General features: G+C 35.5%; 3 protein-coding genes across 3 annotated transcripts; 1 reads left to right on the plus strand and 2 right to left on the minus strand.

The window, feature by feature from the left end:
- Nucleotides 1-328: 328 nt before the first annotated feature.
- Nucleotides 329-3,172, plus strand: LOC122047608. Its single transcript, XM_042608994.1, has 6 exons — nt 329-805; nt 1,576-1,778; nt 1,868-2,066; nt 2,206-2,291; nt 2,465-2,556; nt 2,646-3,172. Exons 1-6 carry the CDS (start codon nt 719-721, stop codon nt 2,897-2,899), a joined length of 921 nt encoding a protein of 306 aa, XP_042464928.1. The 5' UTR covers nt 329-718; the 3' UTR covers nt 2,900-3,172.
- A 2,191-nt stretch (nt 3,173-5,363) lies between these two features.
- LOC122047609 lies at nt 5,364-11,418 on the minus strand. Its single transcript, XM_042608996.1, has 8 exons — nt 10,972-11,418; nt 10,808-10,870; nt 8,587-9,342; nt 8,060-8,194; nt 7,393-7,476; nt 7,118-7,177; nt 6,836-6,925; nt 5,364-5,745 (listed from the first exon to the last, which is right to left on the minus strand). Exons 1-8 carry the CDS (start codon nt 11,338-11,340, stop codon nt 5,461-5,463), a joined length of 1,842 nt encoding a protein of 613 aa, XP_042464930.1. The 5' UTR covers nt 11,341-11,418; the 3' UTR covers nt 5,364-5,460.
- A 541-nt stretch (nt 11,419-11,959) lies between these two features.
- On the minus strand, nt 11,960-17,751 carry LOC122047610. Its single transcript, XM_042608997.1, has 5 exons — nt 16,754-17,751; nt 14,309-14,367; nt 13,644-13,772; nt 12,580-12,715; nt 11,960-12,492 (listed from the first exon to the last, which is right to left on the minus strand). The coding sequence occupies exons 1-5, from the start codon at nt 17,456-17,458 to the stop codon at nt 12,178-12,180; spliced, it is 1,344 nt and encodes a 447-aa protein (XP_042464931.1). The 5' UTR covers nt 17,459-17,751; the 3' UTR covers nt 11,960-12,177.
- Nucleotides 17,752-23,537: the final 5,786 nt, after the last annotated feature.

Raw genomic sequence — 23,537 nt, forward strand, 5'->3', positions numbered from 1 at the left:
TTTAACATGTGAATCATAATAAATAATTTTATAAAAAATTAAATCTAAAAAATTTATCATTATAATAAATAATAATTATTATTATTAAGAAAATTGCAAAAAAAAAAAGAAGAAAATATTATTTTCAACCGGTTGGATCGCAGGGCCCACAGAAGGAAGGGGCCCTGCGCCGTTACGACAAGCACCCTCATTTTCTACGCGTCCGCTTTTACGCGACGGGTCGGCGAGGTGTGGGGCCCGGGATATGGCGGTAGAGTCGCGTGTGGGTAGCCGGTGCAGTTAAGCTCTGACGACAACGCCGTGCTTTAAGAGCCACGCGATGGCCCCTCTCTCTCTCTCTCTCTCTCTTCTTCGTCTCCCTCTCGAGAAGAATCGCCGCATCTCGTCGCGTCGCGTCGCCATCAGCTCTGCTCCGTCGGTCTCGATTCCGATCAGTCTCTTCCTCTTCTCGCCGCTCGCCTGCTCGCCTTCTCGCGTTCTCGCTCCTTACGGTTTTGTCGAATCGGCGCTCGTCCGATTTGAATCCTTAACCTTCCTGCTGCTCGCGGCGCATCGATGGAGTATGGTTCTAGCGATGGCGCGAGATCATAGAAAAAAGGACATTTTTTCTCGTCCTCTTCCTTGATCTGGCTTTCTGACTCGTCTAGAGCATCTCGTTTCCTTCGTTTCCTGTTTGATCGATCGAGGAGATAAAAGGGTGGTGCTGAAAGGGGCAAAAATGGAGGCTAACTGGCGTAAGCGCTCCAATTTGCAGGCCTTTCTCAGTGGCACGACGCCTAGGGTTCCTATTTCCCCCTTCCCGAAGGTGACTGCTTTTTTCTCTTGTAACCATAAACTTGCCCTCTGCATTTTGTTTGCTTCAGAATGTTAATTTGTCTTGAATGTTTGGATCTTTGTTATGCACTGTTTTCAATATCATTTTTTTCATTTAGCAAATTCATGAAACATATCAAGAGGAATGCATTTGATACAAATATCAAGAGGAATGAGTTATTATGGAGTGAATTTTATTTCATTTTATTTTTTCAGAAAGAGAAGCGATGGTAGATTTTTTTGTTTTTTGTTTTTGTTATTTCTTTTTCTTCTTCAGAATTCTATACGGAAATTCATGTTTCAGTTTGTAGGAACTCGAATTTCTTCATTTGGAGGATCAAATGATGCTTACACAAATGAATGGATAACAATTTGAAGTGATGAACAAAGTTGCGCTTTTTTTGTTTTCCCTTTTCTGTTAATTGTTTCAGCCAAGAGTTGTATTGTGCGTTTGAGGCAGTGCTAATGCTTTTTTGGCATGGCACATTTCATGTGCAGAAAGTTGGTATAACCCACTTCTTTTTGGCATAGACCATAAAATTTGCCAAAACATTCCAACAACTTGTGTAAGGTCACGTGCACACAATAATATCTATTGGCAGGAAGTGCTTGAAACTTATAGACTAGGATAAAAGGCTTTCTTGTTTTCGTTTGGCCATACATATAGTTGTTCTTGCTAAACCTTCTCAACTTTCTTTTTGCACCTCGGTTTCCATGTGGATCTCTCTTTTTATATCTCACATCAAGCTCCAATGATTGCAGACAAATTCATATTGGCAGCCGGTTTTACAAGGCAAGGTTGAGAATTTTAATCTCGAAGATCTTTGGGATCAATATAGAGAATGGAGCGCTTACGGGCTTGGAGTCCCGATTGTTCTTGATAATGGAGCTAGTGTTGTCGAGTACTATGTTCCGTATCTCTCTGCAATCCAAATTTATACTAGCAAATCTCATGCTCTCACGAGGTGCGTGTGACCAGATATATTTTGCCTTCGTTGCTTCAAATGGTTTTTTAGGAACCAACAAACTGGACTTTTTTTACCCTTATGTACAGGTGTATGTTGGAAGATAGTGAAAAAGAATCATTCAGCGATGACAGTGAGAGTGAGAAATTATCTCGATTGTCGGATGTTTCCGATGATTTTCTCGTTGACCAGGATGCTTCATGGTCCTCAAGGCATCTTTTGGGGCAATTGTACTTGCAGTATATAGAATATGGTTCTCCGTATGCAAGAATACCTCTCTTTGATAAGGTACGAATGTTTTTGCTATAAATGATGTCTAACACCCTCTCGTGACTGATTCTAGTTTGTTGGCACTACAGTTGGTGTCCTGGCCATGTATTTCTATTTCCTTATTCATAATTAGATACTGTTAAATTGTGATGAACAGGTAAATGAACTAGCACAGAATTATCCTGGTTTGACATTGTTCAAGAGTGTGGATATCTCGCCAGCTAGTTGGATGTCGGTTGCATGGTAATGCTACACCTCTATTTCATGTGATTGTTCTTGAGAATCTGAGTTACTAAGAGGCTTCTCGTCGATCTAGGGAAATTGGAACGATACTGAATACTGGCTATTCATAGGTTTCTAGAATGCTTGAGAGTCTTTTCGGTTTATTATTTCTAACGAATTTGTTCACTTATCAGGTATCCAATCTACCACATTCCATCTTGTAGAAATGTAAAGGATTTGTCTACATGCTTTCTAACTTATCATACAATCTCCACTTTGTTCCAAGGTACGTGCCTCATCTTTCTTGTTGGTTTTGTGCAAGTTACGAATGTGACACTAACCGTGAACTCGTCTACTTCCGTCCTGATTCCACAGAAAACAACGATGTGCTGGAGGAAGTGACCGAGGACTCATGTTCTGCAAACACAGGTGATATGATGGAGAAAACGAGAGGCAGTATCTCGCTTCGGCCCTTTGGCCTCGCAACATACAAACTAGAGGGTGACCTTTGGATAAACCCTGAAACTTCAGACAACGAAGTGATGAGCACCCTGTATAGTGCAGCATACTCTTGGCTGAAGCAGTTAGTGGTCGAACACCATGACTTCGACTTCTTCACCACTCACTAAAAAGAGATGAAAATGCATGTTCATCTGCAACTTCTGGATTTTCCATCAAGGGTTTATAGCTTAACAGTCTAATTATGTTAGGATTACTAATAACTAATAACTGGTCTGATGATTGAAGTTATTAACCTGTGAGTGGCTTGTAATTAAGTTTTACTTGTGCTGGGACATGATGAGAGTTTTTACTTGTGAGCTTCGTTTTGGTCCCAGTTTTCTGTAACAAATTGCCTTCTGAATGTATTTAACAGTGATATTTTAGCCTCGTAATTTTGTTAAGTAGTTATAATTAGGGCAAAAATCAAAAGGCATTCCAAATTTTACAAATCAGAACATTCCTTGAAAAAATAAAAATAATAAATGACACTCCTTCAATATTTTTATCTTGAAAATACCTCTTGTTCCAGTCATGGGTGGAGTTAGGTTATGGTCTATCGGGTTATAGTCCGGAGGTCGACGGCGTTGAGCAGGAGAAAAATTCAGATTTATCGTGGAAAAAAATGACAGAAAGAGGAAGGTAGCTCTCGGCATCGGTACTTGTTGCCCACAACTTGGCATCATCCCAAGTAGATCACCCAGGTGAATTTAGTGTTGTTGTAGAAATTATCATATAGCTGTTACAATGTGTTTAGGATGAGTTTAGGATTTAAAATTTAAGGTTTACATCATATAGAAGCTACTAAGTAGCTACTATATCTCTAGCGTAATGACCAGGGGTCGATTCTCAGGAACTGACGACCTGGGGTTTACCTCGCCATGCGCCTATGGCCTGTGTATCTGCATGAACCTCCCTCCATATCCGTGGGGCCGGCACTAGGGGGGCCGCTAAGGTAGCGGATCTACCTTTTTTACTAAGTAGCTACTATAATTTATAAAAGTTACCCAATACCTACTACAACGTATTTAGAATGAGTTAGAATTTAAGATTTAGCATCTCTAATAATATTATATCAAAATATTATTTATCAATTTGGTAAAAATTATTTAAATTTTATCGAAATCATTTTAAAAAGATGGTAAAAACTATTATATAGTTGCTACAATCCTAAATCATAAATTCAACTTAAACATGTTACAAAAGCTACTTAATATCATCTACACGTTGAAATAGCTACTCGATAACTTCTATACGGTATAAACCCTAAATTTTAAACTCATCTTAAACCAATTACAATAACTACTAATAACTTTGGCACATAATAACAACTACTTTAGCTTCTGCTGCTCTACGCATAACAGCTATTCATTAGTTTCTATTAACTTTTTTCACGTTTGTGGCTCACTTAGGTGTATTTGTGCCGGGTAAACACATACAAAATAAATAACATAGCCATGGCTACCGCACTAACCAACTAAAGTTTACCATTAAAATTAAATAAATTAAAACGATACAAATCCTATAAAACTTTAAAAAAAATATTAAAATTTTTAATAAAAATTTAATTGATTTAATAAAAGAAATCTTAATATATATTTTTCTAAGATTATGAAATAAAAAAAATTAAATTATTCAATTTTTGAAATTTAAAATGAAAAAAACCAATTGAACAAAATTAATTAGTATAATATTGTTTTTTTAAAAAATAAATTTTCAAATAAATCGAATTAATTTTCAAATTACTTCAATTTGATCATTTATTTAAATTCACCCTTAAGATGCAAAAATTCTCCGGGAAAACATTATTACAAAATTGGATTAGATAAACTACATCAAAATTCAATTATTTCTATTACAAATGAGGTTCTCGGAGATCCCTCCCAAACCAATAGGAATTTTCTGATCCGCAAATTACGACCAGAGGATGATCCACCACACGAGGATCCTTGATTTGGATGAACCCCATTTTTAAATAGGTGAAATCCATCCAAATCAAGGATCTAAAAAAATGGATCATCCTCCGATCTATAATTTGCGGATCAAAGGATCCGTACTCATCCTAAACAACCCCAAACACATTGAAATGGACTAAATCATGAGGACCATTCAGCCAATGTCCTCCTAGGTGAGAGAGCCTAGTACGGGATAAACCGCATCATTCAAACGCAAAACCTATTGTAAAAACTACTCAACCGAGTACTAACTCGGCTACGACCATGGGGCATTTCTATTACTATTTATGATGTAAGAAAATCTCAGGGTGCGTTTGATTTGTATATTTTTTATTTTCATTTTCTAAAAAAATACGTATTTCTAAAAAATAATATTTAGTTTACATTTTTTACGTCTATTTTCTAAAAAAATAATTAACATTTTTTAGAAAAATAAAAAATGACAAAAAATTATTTTCTATTTTTTTAGAAAACATACATTTTTCAAAAAAAATGAAAAATGTAACTACCAAACGCACCTTAAGCACCTTAAGTCTCCTAGATGTTTGTGGATGTGATTAACCACTTTTAGAAAATAGCTAATAACAAGAACAGTTGTGGGCATACTTTCTGACGACAAGATGAGGAACCAAAGCAACAGTCAACCAGAACAAAACACGCTAGATTAACTGGAAGTAAACCGTTACATCTATCTCGAAAAAGATAAGCCTATTAGTTTACTAGTAGTATATAGTAGTCTATTCGCGGTTGGGCGCAGAGGCTGAAACATCTTCGGTCTTGGTCCTGTTGAACGATCTTTGGGTTTCAAGCACAGGCATGTAAGCGACCGTGGATTTCTGAAGCAGATCAGAGGCCGGCTTCTCGGATTCGCGGGGGCTTACTAGTGACTTCTCAACGGCGTCAAACTTGGCAGTAGCCCACGGGGCAGTGCCTACATTTCCAGCGACACTAGTGTTGATTGTCAGCGACGAGATGGCATCTCGAGATGCATACCATGTGTTGCCGCAGGCAATACACTCAAGCTGAATTTGTTATAAAACAAAGTATTAGAGTGAAGAGATCGAAAACCATTGATTAAGTGATGAAAATCACCAGATATCTGAATCTAAATGAGTAGCATTTGGAAGTATATTCTGCAGTAAAGAAGATCAAAAGGGGATTATATGAAACACACCACCAAATTCTAGAACTCGAGAATTTCTAATCGCAGAGATAAACAACCACAAAAAGAACAATTAATACATCAATGCCTAAGATAACTACCATAAAACAACAACTGTTGTGAGGAACCTGGTGAAGTAACCGCCTTCCAGGCACTGATTTTCTCTGATGGTTTCTAAAAATAGATAAAAATAACTGTTTTCATAGTTTTGTATGGTGAATTCATGTCAATCCTTTGATTTTGGGTAACACTTGGGGAGTTAGGGAGCAGCTATGTTGTGTTCGTAGTGTGCAGATATCAACAATGATATTCCACAAATTGTCAGCACAAGGCAGCATTACCTTCATGAACAAGAATCTTTGTCCCCGACAGAAGAAAAAAAAAATCAAGCCAAAAGTTCTACCTAGTGCGAAGAATAACTAAATCACTGTATGCTTATTGGGAAATGGAAACGATAGTTGATTACTTGGTTTGTTAATGCAACTATTGCCGAAAGCTTTAAACACGAGGAAATTACTCAACTTATGAGACTGAAGCAAGATAGTGTGAACCATAATGACTAGTAATAGAGCATAACAGGATCAAGCCACTCAGGACTCATGCAATGATGCCAAAGGTTTGATAGGATGATCACTTCTCAAAAGCTAATCATTCTAAAAAGTTTGTGGTTCTTCACATCAAATTGTAATTGTCAATCGAATGGCAATGGAGGCAAACAGGCTTTGTTCCAATGCAATCATTATGGCAAATGGATGACATGAGAGAAATAACAAGATTCATTATGGAATCTCTCGTATCATGGTAAAAATTTGACTAGGCTTTCTCTAGGCAATGGATATGAAAGCAAGCCCCCATCTCAGTGACCCAGTAAGCTGGAAATTTCGAATTAGTTGTAAATATAAAGCAGAAAAAATAAAAAAGAAAAGATAATATAAAGCCTACTCACAGACCTGATAACGATCCCCATGGCCACCTGCCTGTATAATGTCGGCTACACCTACTTTTTTCTCCGTGCATCTTGAACATCTAGCATCAGTCATCTAAATAGGAAGACAAGAAGATTTATCATTGAAATGAAAGGGTCGCAACCCATGGGACCAAGAGAATATTCTATGGAAATTTAAATGTGAAAAACAGCCCAAATTTCAATTCAACTTTATTTTCTGGCACTATCAATTCTAGTAAACATTTTATCGTCTACAATGGCAAATAAAGCCAACAAAAAAATCTACCTGGATTTGCTTAGACTCTTCAGGTTCTTTTGGTGACTTTTCTTGTGTCGTGAAACCATCCTGAAATGCTCAAGAGCTCAGTTCACATACCAGACAACCAATCAAAAGATCTATGTAATAAATTCATAAAAACACTGTTTAATACATGCCAACATGAATAAATTCATTATTATAAGCTAACATTTGGTTAGCCTGCAATGTATGACAAAGATTGACCAAAGATTCTGTCTATGTAATGAATCAAAAAAGAATTAATTGTTTGGAAGGGAGCAAACCTTTAGCTCTATTGGTGACATGGCCACGACTGTCACAGGGTCCAACTCTTTCTTCAGTAACCGTCTCACTAATACTGTAGTATTCTGCACAATTAGATGGTTTATATATAAAACAATTCATCAAGAATAGCCATAAGGGCTTAAGAATTGATACCATGTAAGCAATATGCAAAAAATGAGAACAGAGAATTGAGTGTTTTAGGTGCCAACATTAGATAGTATTAATGCAGTAGTAACAAAGCAGATCAAATGGGAGTCCTTATACTATTTTCTTAGATCAATGGATGAGCACTCTCATATCAACTAGTCAGGAAGAGACATGAGAAAAAGGTAATGAAATCAGACATTTATGACCGAATCAAACTTGCTAAAACACAAGAACTTCAAGTGCCCTCTTTCTCTCCCAACAAGAAGATGAGAAGGGAAGAGTTTTTTTTTCTTATTCTCATCGTCCATTTAACTAGTGCATGACTTGGTCATGTCATTTGGATACAAAGTTTGAGTCCAAGTGCCTGAATCAGAAATTCACAACCCAAACTTCTAAATCTTGACAATCCAATTGTTTCCAACCTTGAGCAGCATGGACATTAACTATAACTCCATAATTGTACACTTAACACACAAATGTAACAGCAAGATTAGCAGCAAGACAATGAGTAAATTGTACCTTTAGATTAAAATCTAACTGCCGCATTTTCTGATTATACTTTTGAAAGTCAGAACTAAGTGCTTCATGTGCAACTCTCTCAAGAGAAGTTACAACCCAGACAGCTGTATCTGGCCAATAAATATTTTCATCTGCCTGCAACATACAGAAAGATAATTTCTATTTCAGAAGGGAAAATGGAGAAAAAAAAAAAACTCTCAACAATCGAAGAAATTTTATAGTGAGATGGATGATGGATAACAATGTTACTCTGAAGGGAGGATAAAAAGAGAACCAAGGGAAATCTATTAACAACACTTAATGTATTAAAAAGAACACCCACAGTATAACATTTAAATTAGAATCGTAGATCCACTGGTCCATCTGAATCTATATTGATTCAACTGTTTCTTGCATCATAGTAAAGAAATATACTTTGCACTTGCCGCTCATAGAACCCTCAAGGCCTCAACAATAATAACGACACACTGATCAATTCGATCATACAAATGCAACATTGAAGATTGAGAAAAGGGAAAAATGCTTACGTCTGTTTTGTTTTCTTTTGTTCCTTCAGAAATTGTTTCACTATTGCCGCCATTCATGTTTTTCTCAGAATTAACAATGCCATTTATTTTCTTATCCACAGTCAGTGCTGCATCTTTTGGAGAACATTGCGACCGAATCCCTTGGAGAAGTTTCTCCAACCACTTGTCTCGATATGAATCACAGGTCAATGCTTTGAATTTTGCTAAAATGGTTTTGCTCTCTGAATCATCAGCTGTACAACTCCCTGGTGTCTCTGCTTTCATCTGATGTTCAGCTTTCATTGCATCATCAGATCGAGGAACATCAATGGGATTCATTCCCTTCTTTCTCAGAGTTCTTTTATTTACCAATTCATCAGCATGATCAATAGGAGTTTCTTCAGGGTCAATATCTACAAGCTCCCCTAACCGTTGTCGCGTTTTCTGGACAAGAAGGTCAATCTCATGTTGTTTATTATCTTCATAGTCCTTGTCCGTTAGCTTCCACAGCTTCCTCTCTACAGTGTCATATACATTTTGCACAATAAAACCAGGATGCTGCTGACGAAGTGGCAACTTCTTGTTCAAAGGAATGAAATGAACAACACATTTGTGCATCACAGATTCAGCTGGCACCACATCAAGATGGAAACTATAAAAGAGTTCTCTCGTGTCTCGTGCTTCCCACTTACCCCCTCCTCTTTTTTCTGCCTCTTCAGGACGGTAAAACCATTGTCCATTAACCCACAAGCTACCATTTGTATCTTGTATCATGTCCTGTGACATAAAACTGTAAGATGAAAAAAAAAAGAAGTTGCACAACATGAACTCTGGCAAGAAATACCAAGGTCACTTGAAATATGAAATTCACAGAAAATGATTCCATAAAAAAAATCCAAGTCAAGACAACTAGTTCTACTGGTTCAGCCTAGCAGCTATAATGTAACAGGATAACAACTAGCATCTCATGACAAGCAATAGCAAAGTAATGAAATAAGGGACAACAGTGAGAATATGAAATTTATGTTATCCACCTAACAGAAAAAATAGTAGTGTTTATCTTATATAAAGACAATGCAAACCACTGACAAATAAAATGCAAATGTGTTACACTTCCCTAACAACATTCTTCTCATTACCAGATATCCTAATTAAGCAACCATTCTTGCATATAGGGTAAAGATATAACTGGTACATACGTGCATGCTTATTAAGGAACAACCGAACAAGACAAGATAAAATATCCAAACAACCAAACTACCCTCTATTTGGTGCATTGTTTTGAAGAGAACCATTTCTTCAAGCAATAGACACAGAGATATAGATTAGATGGTAGTGTGAGAAAACAATGAAAAAACTAGCTGCAAGGATTATCCTTGCATTATAGGTTACAATAATTTTGTATTCAGTTGTAAACCCTTGCAAATATAGGTAATTCATGATTGAGCCACATCATCAGGTGGAGAATTAAAAAATTAAGACATCTCCATGTCCAAGTCTGAGTTTGTCCTATTGACTAGTCACACTTTTTATATCAAATAAATCAGACCCAAGCATATTGTCCACAAAAGCATCCAAACATGATAGATATGACGGCTAAATGTGATTTGGAGATGATCCCTTCAAAATTTGATGCAGATGGTAGACTAGTACAAGCTGTCTTTCTCTATAAGAGACACCAAGCTTCATGATCCTGACAACTTGGCCGTTGTAAGCACAAAGGGGGATGACCCATGTTTTTCCTTGGTTTTGAAGTCTCAATAGATTCCGTTACAAATGTTTTATTAGTTAGTATTCCACCTACATCTTCCTCTTTCAAATCAAAAACACTTAGGCCCAACCCTAAATCATTCGCCAAGATATGGTGGCTAGGGATGGGTGATGAGTATTAATGCCAAGGCAGCTCATGCAAGTATTATGTTTCAAATACTTAATATATTAAAAAGAAAGGGCATTATTTAAACATCTAGTCGGACAAATGCAGCTTCATACTGAGAAAAAAATGGGGGAGGAAGAAAAATAGATTCTCCATGCTACATAGATCGAGCTAAAAGTTTCCAATGAAGCTAAGGAAAATGCAAATTGCAGCCATTTTAATGCAACATAAGCAACACGAAGACAATAGAAACTCTTAGGAAATAAAGACTGTACATAAACGTATAGAAATCCCGAACTCTTAGTAAAATGTATTGGCTAATTTATCTAATCGATTCGACAAAACAACAGAAGGAAGACAGATCACCTTAATGATAGCCACGTAAGGCTTCGTGGTGTTATCTTCGGGAGTTAGCAGAACGGGATCCTCCTGGATGAAACCCAAGCGAAAACCCAAAGGAAAAAAAAAACACAATCAGGAGAAGAAACTAAAACCTAGGCATCGCAAATAGGCAAAATTCGAAAACTTACCAACTCAAAGACGTTTCCATCGTATTCAAATGAGGAGAAGTGCATCTTCTTCTTTTTCCCCTTCCCGGTAACCTTAATGACGTCCCCGATCGGTTTGGCGTCCTCCTGGTACTCCGCCTGCTGCTCCCCCTCCTCTTCCTCCTCCTCCTCCTCGTACTGCTCTTCGGCTCCGCCTCGGGACTTTCTTCCGCTTCCACCCTTCTTCGAATTCCGGCTTCTCCCTCCGTCCTCCTCTTCCTCCTCCTCTTCATCTACCCGAAGCTTCTTCTTGCGCTTGCTCCTGCGGTCGCCTTCAGCATCGGAGTCTTCTACGCGACGAGGCTCGTCGTCTTCGTCGTCGGAGACGTGGGCGACCCGGCGCTTCCGCATCCGGATGACGGCGAACAGGACGGCGGTGTGCCCTTTGGGCGGCAACAGCGGTTGTATGGAAACAGGGTTCCTTTTAGGTAAGCGTCTCTTTGTATGTCAAGGGACCACGAAAATGCCATGATCGCATGTACTCGAATTTACATCCACAAATGTACCCTCTCCCTGTCTAGCTCACATAATAGTACAAATAATGTTTAATATAATTGGCAGGTAAACTGTGGGTGAGACTGATTGTGTCACGTTGTTTTTCGAGTAAGACGGTGCCGGGGGTGATAGAATTTTCTGGTAAGCGTATTTACGGCAATGCCATTAGTAGTAAAAAAAATTGGAAAGAAAAATAAAAATGGACAATTGAATATTTATTAATTTTTTAGTAGAAATGTTTTAAAATTTCGTTATTTTTGCTCAAAGGTCTATTTGAATTTCAAATTCTCTCAAAAGCGTATCCACTTTTTATATTTTTAAAGGACTATTTTTTTTTTCAAAATATCTTTCTTATACGGAGATATGACACCGCAAAGTAAGAGCCAACTACAAAGCTTAGCTGCTTTTAACGTAGAACTTGGACTAAGTCTCAAAATTTATGAGAAGTGAAGTGAAAATTTTATAAACTAAGACGGGCAAAATACAATTTCTTTTATTCAAAGCCAACTGCAGAGCTTGAAACACATCACTAATGTATCATAATCAACAATAACAATAGATTCTAAATTTATTAAGGATAACCACACTGAAGACTGAGAGATAAATGCACAAATCTGGAAGCATATTAACCAGTAAACACCATCTGGACCGAAAGAAAACCAATGTCGAACAAAAAATTGACAATAAAAAGCATCAGCTGTTGGATGCCGATCTGCGAAGCACCCTGTGCCCAGAATCATCCTTGTCGAAAATTCGCTCAACCAGCTCGTGCCAGCTCATTTTCAACCGGCTCTTAGTGGACAAAGAAGTAGAATCATCAGTTGCATCGCTAGCTTTATCATCAAATGTACCGTATGCTGTTGGCGAAAAGGCGTCTGGAACAGACAATGTGACTGCCCTTCTCAAGGCTGCTTTGTGCTCCTCGCTGTGATCTTTGGCTAGAGTTTGCTGCCTCTCCATCCTCTGCTTCGGCGGGATCTCCATGATCTTATCCTCCTGCAGCATCAACTGCAATCGAGGAACTTCGGGCTTTAGATCACAATCAATACAGATGCATACGATTCATCATACCGAACAGGAATGAAAGCAGTGTACCTCTAAGGCGTTCTGGGCTTCCCTCTCTATCCAGAGTATAGCATGATCAGAAGTAGCATTGCAGGAAAGGACGATGTGTTCGAATCTCCCATCGACGGGCACTGCAGTTCGAACAACCGGTGGATATCTTCCAAACCTTCAGAAAATAGAGAAGAGAGCCAAACTGTATGAGCAGACTAAGATTATAACAACAGATTAGTTCTTATATTAACTTTGTTGACGCCAATGGTAGATACCCCTCCAAACCTTTCAGCTAATCGACAAGGAGTAACGAATTGGGTTTGCAGCATAAGATAAATCTTCTACTAACTTTGTAAATTGAAAAGAAAAGAAACACAAATCACAGATATAGTTGCTGTCGATTGGTGCAAAAATTTATTCTTGCACAACCTTCATATAGTTCTAAAATAACTGATGAAGCCCTCCCTACACTGACCAACTACAGCTTTCCGATTTACCTCCTCACAAACCATCGTGGGGCCGACTGTGTCGGGCTGCTGGGTGGCGGGTTCCACCTTTTGCTACCATAAAATAACTGATGAAGATCGTTGCAAACACTCTGTAGTTCTTCAATCAACATCACCAGTAATGGTATTCCTAACTATATGGGATCAACAATATGAGGTTTTAAAGAAAAACTATGGAAGCGCCAGAAATTATACGATGAGATGGAAAGTATATGTATTTAGTTGACTCTTGCTGTCTCAATAAAGAGCGTAGGCAACAATTCAGAATGTTAAGCCACCATAACTAGATTTGTCATACACATTGATTAAGAAATGCAAATCACTTTATCAAAAATGCAAGAAAATATGAATTAAGAAGTGAAGATTATGGGTTTCTCTGATGATGGCTTACACTTTATCATTCTCCTCAAAAAAATTGGAGACATGACTTTGATAACTGATAGGACATCTTAAACATAGTATAGACAGATGATGCATAATTCTTCTGACTTCAAGATTAGATCTCAACGGCTTTCTTATAAGTTTACTTTGAAAAAAAAACCAAAAGAGGTGGAGTAACATCTTCTGGAGATCATTGCTAATGAGAGTATAGTATACCGGAATGGTTTTCTCTCAACGATATGATACAGCCGACCAGGTGCATAGAGCCTCCTTGGATCTCTTAGCATCACCTCTTCTGGAATGCATGTGTCCCTCATACACCTTAAACAGAGCAGGCAAGGCAGGCTGAAAAAGATAATTTCCACTGAGTTTTATATATCCAAATTAATAAAATTTTATGAACATCAAGAAACCAGAACAAGCGACATAATTTTGTGACAGTTTGAAGATCTGCCCACTCTACAGTTAAGGCACTAAGCCCTCCCTAAGCTGAATATTACACAAGGAATCTTTTGCTAGTTGCTGTCGTCATTTGAGAAAAGTCAGTACCTTTAAAAGTTAAGTTATTCATATCCCAAAAAAGGAAGATATTTTCACTGTCAATGATATAAAACATGGTTAGAATAACCAAGGGCGATGACTGGCCATGTTTAAGCAAGCCTTCAACTATAGCAGGAACAGTTTGGAGCATAACACAAAGTTGCCTGGTAAGATACTAGGAAAACACTGATATAGATAGTCTTTGGCAAGTCAAATCTGGTTATCCCAGAGATTTTTGGTATGAGATCAAAGTTCTATAAGCGTTTCTGTAGTTATTCTTAATAGATAAAATAGTACCAAAGATAACTGATAAAAAAAAATATTGCTTTCATCCTGTTTACCAGAAGAGAGACTTGAAAATGTCTTCCAATGGAGTAGCTGTCCTAGGCAAAAAATCATCCTGGCATCAGAATACTAGCAGTTATTGCATGAACCAACACATCGATTGTGGTAAATTAAGGAAGTAGATACATAATAAATACAGGAAGAAATGTTAAATGAACAAAAAATGTGGCAATTGGATGACGAATAGAATAAATTAGTGTCTAAAGCAGATACTTGTTGAATCTAAAGATGTTACTTCTTTCTTTACTCAGATCCATAAGCTTGTCTATTAAACAGGAGAAAATCACAAAACAGAAACGATGTATCTACAATATACTGCTATTATCCATTGAATTTCAAGAACTGAGTAAAAATGAAATAGCATTCTTTCTCCATTTGAGGTCTAATGATTATGTATTTATTTTGCAGAATCAAATTTTATCCCATACATAAAACTAAGAGCATAAAACAATATACAAACAAAATATCCAATAATCACTGTATGATAAACAGAAGCTTCATCAACCCCACAGAAGAAACTAATGACACAAAAAAAATGGAATAACAATATCACCCATAAGACAACCAATTAGATTTGAAGATGTGAGGAACCAAAGGAAATAAAAAAAATCTGAATAAAATAATGTAAAGTGATTTAAAAGATCTAGGTATTATCAATGGAGGATAAGATCCATATAACTAACCCCAGATAGTCATGGAGGTAAAAATCAATGGAAAATCAGATCCATTTAACAACCCCAAATAGTTGTGATCCATAGGATGTGTCGCTAAGAAGACAATTTCATAGAGAACAACATAGGAAGAGTTAATATGGGTAGTCATGGTAGTCTAGCCACAATGCTCATTCACCCATGTGCCAGTAAGGCATTAACAAGACTGTGAGTTGTTGTCCAATTTATATCTTAAGTTTTAACTTGTTAAGCAAGAAGAATCTATCAAAAATGACAAGGCTGTGAGTTGCTAATATGAAAAGCAATGTGCACGACAATGCCAAGTGTAGGCAAAAAAAAGCCAATGTATACATCCTTTTCCTTGCATAATAAAACCAATCTTATAACCATAAAACAAGCTTAACCTAATAATTTTTGAGTAAATTAGATTACCATTGTGACTAATTTAACATCACTAATGCCAGTCTCAGTTAGAGACAACAATTAGACCCATGATGATGCCTATGTAAGCTTCAATTCATCTCAGCACAAGACCGAAATTGGGTCTGGAAATTTTCACAATGTAGGTCTACAATAGTCGTCAATTTGCAACCTTGTCTACTAAGTGAAACTCTCTTATAAATATATCAGAAATAATTTTACATAATTCAATAAACATGAATGCAAATTAAAAGTGGCATTTAGAATAAAGTAAAAAACTAGCATCTCACATATCAAAATTCATGCAAAGACGGCAAGTCACAAGGACAGAAACTTCAATTTGATTTAGTTAGTCTTAAAGCTCAATCTGTGTCCAAACTTGGCAAAAACTAAATTTGAGCCTTACATTTTGGTTGTACTCTATCATTCAGGTAAACTATTATTCGAGATCTTTGAAATTGATAACAGATACTTGAAAGCCAGTACAGAATATAATGTGTCCATAAGAACCATAACTAGCCTAGGAAGCAAGTTTCTAGCATAAGTGTACAAAAATGATGCAAGTGCTATAGCTATAGAACACTAATGGTCCATATCCATAGTAGTCCCCATGATGCTGGAGTGCTATGAAATTGAATCTTGGACTATGATTAAGCACTAAACAAGAAAAGCACTCAAAGGATAAGACTAAAATAAATTCTCGTATGTAAATATGAATGATCAAGATTGGTATTTGTAAAACCAAAAGTACTTGAAATCTGGCTTGTAGCAAGGTACTGAAAGAAGAAACAACTGAAATGTTTGAGAGTCTATAAAGTTTGGAAGTTTGGTCTTGCCTTTCCAGATCTTGCCTTTCCAGATCCACCATAATCTAATGTATTTAGCAAGTAGACAATGATTCACCAATTAATATTAATAAACAAATAAATTGGACGATCAATAAATGACAGTCTTGTACTTGATGAATTGTCTTAATGCATAGAACTAGAATAGCTTGATATAGTATTAATGTGTTCAAAGACGACCAGTAGATTCTTTCCAATATAAATCAATACACTATATGCAACCTAATATCCCACAAGAGATTGTCATGCCAATTACAAAATAATGGGGATGCAAACTCTCTCGAAAGTACATTTAATTGAACAAATCAACTCATTGTGCAAAAAAGTAAGATTATGAGGGAAAATAGCTTAATTTCTACAAGAAGATCATGGACAAGTTCCCACACATTGCTATCGGCCATTTTTTATCTCCTAAAATTCCAAAATTTGTATTTGGATAATCATACCAAAGATAAGCTAAGAAATGAGATACTTTCTAAAAAATATCAAGCAAAGGTGATCTTGCCTGGAGCACAACTGAGTTGATAATGTCAGCATATCGAACAGCCAAATTAAGAGACATACACCTTGCAGGAGCAATAGCATAGCATCTGATCCTCTTCCTATCGACATTCCCCAACTTGTCCCTGTTCAGAACAACCACCAAAGCGAGCATTGCAGCAACACCAGACCCCAGAGAATGGCCTGCAAAAGTAAGGGTATAGTTTGGATACTTCTCCATCAACTCTCTCAGGACATCACATTCAGCATCCAAAACCCACGCCGCTGCTTTCAGCAGCCCATTGTGAACATAACCCCCATCAAATTTCCTCTTCCCCAAACTGTTGTCCAACAAGACGGCGTAATCACTTTCCTTGGCCATGTTCAGGCCCCTGACCGCGAGCACCACGTCGGAGTGATCGTGATCTAGGTAGATCAGGTAAGGCGGCGCGCGGCCGCGGGTGTCCCGGTACTTTTTTCTGCGCACCACCAAGGCCGGGTCAACGGGGCAGCCGCCGGTCAGCCCCAGGGAGGGGGTCTCGAGATCGTCCTCGTAGTTGGCGAGGATGTAGCGGCAGAGTCGCGGCACGGGCTCGAACTCCTCGACGGAGGCGAGGCCCCAGGTATCGCTGTCGTGGCCGGCGTTGTGGAGGCAGCGCTTCCATACCCAGCGCGTGCACGCGAGGCAGTAGACGCACTCGAGGATGGGGATGCCGCACGCGAGCGACATCGTCGGATCCCTCGGCTACTGCAAGGGCATCGCCGCCGGAGCAGCAGACGGCGACACAGATTTGGCAGCTTTGGACCCCACAATTAGCGCCGGTGATGAGGTCTTTGCGAGGTGCGATTGGCTTCGGATTTGATCGGAGTGCATAGAAGATGGAAATCTGAATTTCTTTCGATATTCAAAGTGAAGTGGTGGAGAAAGATTGGATCTTGGGACTCGAGACGAGACGGAACGGAACGGTCTGGAGTTGTGGGAACAGTCGATCGCCGGAGGCGTCAAGGGAGATTCCTTGAAGTCGTAGAATGGTTATATTTTCGATTAAGTCCTCTGTTTCTTTCTTTTTGCAAATGAAGCCTCCGTCAAAGCTTCGCTATAAGATTATAAACGGAATCAAACTTTGTGTTATTTAAGAACAGTTTGTGCGACGAAAATTTAAGGAAAATTTGTCACAGAAAATTTCTATAACGAATTTACAACAAAAAAAAAAATTCATCTCAAAATAATGATTCCATAATTATGTATTGACATGTAGAAGGGAGAAATAAAGGGAGGCTTAGTACAATAATAAAATTATTATTTTATGGTCACGGTTCAAATTTTAAAATTCCATGTATCGAATTATTCTTTTTTTTACATGTAGAATGAAGAAATTGACTAGACAAACTCTTATTTTGAGGGAGAAATATTCATATTACTATGAGACATGAAAAGTCAATTTATGAGTACATGATAAACATTGATCTTCTACATATTTGAGAGTCAGAGGTTTATAAAACAACTAATGAAAGACTTTCTAGGAAAGAGCTCATGGATAATTTCCTTTTATAGATCACGCCTAGTTCTACTGTTAATAACATCTTCTAATATCATATCAATCTCACACAAATATTAGCTTAACAAATCAAATTTTGCTTTAATTGCTTTCTCCCTATGAAGGGCATTTGTTCTGTGTCGGGTCTCTTTACTGTGTTAAGATTGTATACAAGGCAAATTCACTTCTTGTTCAGGATTTTGGTCGAGAACTTTGCTTCAACATCTAGAGTGAGCATGAAATTCAGGAAACAAATGTGCACGCCATAAACAAGATAAATTGGCTAAACTACAATGGAGTAGAAAGATATCACCAAAAAGCAGAGTATGTTTCCAAATACGAGGAATCCACGAAAGTAAGAAAAGTTTAGTTAGAATCCTTAGAGGACTCCTCTAAAAGAAGAGCATTTTGACATCCTCTCAAAAGAGCATTTTGACATCCTCTCAAAAGGTCTTGTCTTTCAACTACCCTAGGGTGTCGTAACATCCAGAGCTTTCATCTGATTTCCTAAGTGATTTTGTGTCATCCACCCAAATAAGGAAATGAGTGAGGCATATAAAGAATATGGAAGACAAAGCGCTAAGAAGTGAATATGGAAGAATGGTCTTGGGCATACATTTATAAAAGAAGCATGGAAGTCTGGTCTATTTAGGATAGAAAGTTACTACAAGGAAAAGTTGAATCACTCCCTTGAAATGCAAGAGAAATAATGTAGCTAAATGCGACGCTTTGAATCATGACAAGACTCTTCTATAAAAAGATACGCAAATTTTGTTGACAATTCTAAGCATGAAAAATAGTAAACACGAAAACTGTAAATACTTATAGCGATCTTCTGTAGATCTGCAATCGGCGCCGGTAAGACTTGCTGACGGAAGAACGATCGCAGAATCGGAAAGCTCTTCATGGTTCACAAATCAAATCTCTCTTGCGAGATTGGACAAACCAATCTTGAATGTTCTTCTATCCTCTTACAATCTTGTGCACATGGACGAACCTGTTGGATCGTGATCGTTCGATAGAGGGGGGGGTGAATATCGATTACAAAAATTCGTTGAGAGTAAGCGCAGCGGAAAAGTAAAACAATGCTAATACAGAACCTTTTTACTTAGTTCGGAGCCTATGTTGACTCCTACTCCAAGGCCCGTACTCGTTGAGTACTTTCGTTGGGCAATCACTATCAATTCGAATAATAATTACAAAAGAGTTAAGTACAAGAATTGATAGAAATAAAATACCGACAATAGAGCAATAAGAAAGAAATCGGAGCTTTGTCGGAGTGGCGTCGCAACGTCGTAGGAGAGCAGATCGTCAATTCAGAGTTATTGTTTTGAGCTCCGCCTTTGACCCTCCTTATATAGGAGGCTCAGGGCGCCCCGGATCCCTTCCGGGCGCCCTAGTGTGACGCGGTAGTCCCAACCAGCGAGCTCCACGTGTCGACGCCGCGTCCTGGATAATATTTGCCTCCAGGAGCCCGGATCCCTTCCGGGCGCCCGGACCTCCTTTCTCCAGAAAGTCCTTCTCATGCAAGACAAGGTTAGTCCGAGACAAATATATAATGTGTAACCTGCAAAACAAAGTGTTAGCACAGTTTATAAGTTCAATATAAAAAATATGACTTAGATTCCGTCTTTCCGAGACCGGAATCTAGTCACGATCTCGACTTAGATATCCGAAATGGATCTAAGCCGGATCGACGCCTAATGTTCCCTTCCCGGGAACGCGTCCTCACAACCACTCCCTTCCAGTGACTTACCTTTACTCACCTGCCAGACGTCTGGTCAGTCCTTCGACCCGTCTAGACTTCTCGCTAGCTATTCGGTTAGCCCGTCGACCTAGCTGGACTTCGTGCTAAGCGTCCGGTCAGCCCGTCAACCCGCTTGGACTTCGTGCCAAATGTCCGATCGGCCCGTCGACCCATTTGGACTTCGTGCCAAGCGTCCGGTCAGCCCGTCGACCGGCTTGGACTTCGTGTCAAACATCCGGTCAGCCCGTCGACCTGTCTAGACTTCGCCTGCACACTCGATCAGAGTGTTAGATAACGACAAACCTAACTTAACCTAATTTGTCATTCATCAAAACCTGAGTTAGACTGTTAGTGCTAACAGCACCAACAATCTCCCCCTTTTTGATGGAATGATAACCTGGTTAAGTTAGTGAAAAGGATATGCAAAAACCAAGCATGATTTTTAAGGTTTAAGTTAGTTTTTAAGTTTGACATTTTGTTGCTCTAACTTAACCTAACCACTCATCCCTCCCCCTTTGGCATTCATCAAATAAGGACATACGTCAAGTAAGCAACAATTTTGAGTACAGACAAAGTAAAAATTGTAAGAAATGATGTCAAGTCAACTTGGGGGAGTTTTAAATTTCACCATATAGTAACTTAACTTTTGTATCATAACTAAGTTTTGAAAAATACCTAATTTAGCAACATAACTTAGTATATTTTGTGTAATTTGTTAAGGATAATTTTTGCAAAATTAGATGAATTTGCCAACTCAAAGAGAAAGTTTTTAAAAGCTAATATTCAAGTATAAGTTTAGGGAAGTTAAGTTTAGATAGTCTAATTTTCAAACATAAGTGTTTAAGTTTCAAATTTCAAGAAATTAAATTTTCAAAATAAGTTTCAACTTGGAATACTTTGCAAACATGAGTTTTCAAAATCAAAATTTCAAGATCAAAGTGTAGATTTTTCAAAATAGGTTTCAACTTTGAAATACTTTTCAAACCTGAGTTTTCAAAATCAAAATTTCAAAACTAAGTTTGAAAAATCTACTTTTCAAAACTAATTAAAATTTATTTTTTGAAATCTAAGTTTGCAAAAGATTCTATTTTTATAACCTTAGTTTATAAAATCTAATTTAAAAGCTTAGTTTTATAAAAGCTAGTTTTTTAAAAAATATATTTTATTAGATTTCCAAGGATCAGATTTTAAAAAGGTTTTTAAGAGGAGTCATTACTTTTAAAGCGGAGAAAATAATTTTGGTACTAAGTATGAAAATAAGTTGATTTAATCCTCCCCTAAACCTGACATTTAAAATAAAGCTTTTAAAAATATTTGCTAAGAATATTTACTATAAGATTTTCAAAGTAATTTTTTTTAAAAATAAATTGAGGTAGAATTTTCTAAAGAGATTTTAAAGAAAAAAATAACACTTAAGGAAATTAAAAAATAAACCTCCTCCTGAATTTGACACTCCTTTAATTTATTACTCTCCCTTAATTTATTAATCTTCCTTATTTTATTATCCCCCTTAATATAGTGCTAAGGTTTGGGTGTGTTAAATTTTAAAGCCCCAACACATTTTTCTACCTAAGTGTTCTAGGGGATTTAGTAACACATAATTATCTATGTATCCTTGGTATAATTGTTTATTTGAGTTTGATTAATCAATAATTAATTTTAGATTCAGGTGCTTAACTTTAGTTTAAGGTTAAATAAGATAAAATTTTATTAATTCAATAACAGTTAACTATTATGAATAATGTATTGATTAGTTTTTTACTTGATTTAATAATTTAATACTTAGTGAAATAATTTAAATTCCGTATTAATTGATTGAGTTGGTTAATGAAAGTGTTAGTTATAATAATTTTTTTTTATTTACTTCCTTTTAAGTAGGATTAATTTAGTTTGAAGTTAGCATGAAGTTAAAGTTATTAAACACAGTTAAAGTAAGATTTAATTCAAGCCAATTTTAGTTCTCAACTAAAGTTAGACTTAAACAATTAAGTTATACATAATTAGGTTTAAAGTTTAAGTTAATGGAATTTAAGTTTTTAAGATAGGTGCCTAAGTTTTAAATGAATTTAAAAGAATTTTATTATTATTATTATTATTATTATTATTTATTTATTTATTTATATTTTTTTAAAAGGGATTTTTAATGGGATTTCTAAAACAGTGTTTACAAGGAATTTAAAATGATTTTTATAATAAGTTTCATGGTAATTAACATACGTTTGATTTAGTTTTGATTTTAGATTTAAATTAATATTAGTGGTTAATTTAAGTTTAAGTTTAATTTTAAGTTTAAGTTTAAGTTAAATTTTCAATTTTAATTGTAATTTCAATATTAAATTTTAATTTTCAGTTAAGTCACATTAAGTTTAAAAATAATTTTAAGGTTAAAATAATGTTTAAGATTAAAAATAAGTTTAAAGTCTAAATAATAATTTTTAAAGTAAAAATAATCTATAAAAATAATTTATTATTATTATTTTTTAAGTTAACAAAATTTTATTAAAGTGAAAAATAATATTTAAAAGAATTTTTCAAAATGATTTAAAGTTTTTTTTTACATAATTTTTAAAATAGTTTTTAAAATAGTTTTTTTTTAAAGGATTTTTAAAAGAATATTTAAAAGGATTTTTAAAATAATTTTAAAAGGATTTTTAAAATAATTTTTAAAATAGTTTTTAAAAATGATTTTTAAAATAATTTTTAAAATAATTTTTAAAAGGATTTTTAAAATAGTCTTTAAAAAGGATTTTTAAAATAGTTTTTAAAAAGTATTTTAAAAATAATTTTTAAAAGGATTTTTAAAACAGTTTTTAAATAATTTTTTTAAAAAACTTAAAACAATTTTTAAAAGAGTTTTTTAAATAATTTATAAAAGAATTTTTAATAATTTTTAAAAGAATTTTTAAAATGAGTTTTAAAAGTTTTTAAAATGATTTTTAAAAGAATTTTAAAATAATTTTGAAAAGAATTTTTAAAATGATTTTTAAAAGAATTTTTTAAATGATTTTTAAAAGAATTTTAAAAATGAGTTTTAAAAGTTTTTTTTTTAAATAATTTTTAAAATGATTTTCAAAAGAATTTTTAAAATGAGTTTTAAATGTTTTTTTAAAATAATTTTTAGAAGAATTTTTAAGTAATTTTTAAAAGAGTTTTTTAAATGATTTTTAGAATAATTTTTATAAGAATTTTTAAATAATTTTTATAAGAATTTTTAAAATGATTTTTTAAAAAAAATTAAATAATTTTTAAAAGAATTTTTAAAATGAGTTTTAAAAGTTTTTTAAAATAATTTTTAAAATGATTTTAATATAATTTTAAAATGATTTTAATAGAATTTTAAAATGATTTTAAAAAGAATTTTTAAAATGATTTTTAAAAGAATATTTAAATAATATTTAAAAGAATTTTTTAATGATTTTTAAAATAATTTTTAAAATGATTTTTAAAAGAATTTTTAAAATTGAGTTTTAAAAGTTTTTTTTTAAATAATTTTTAAAAAGTTTTTAAAATGATTTTTAAAAGAA

This window comes from Zingiber officinale, chromosome 2B (genome assembly GCF_018446385.1).
Source record: "Zingiber officinale cultivar Zhangliang chromosome 2B, Zo_v1.1, whole genome shotgun sequence".
NCBI classification, from domain to species: Eukaryota; Viridiplantae; Streptophyta; class Magnoliopsida; order Zingiberales; family Zingiberaceae; genus Zingiber; species Zingiber officinale.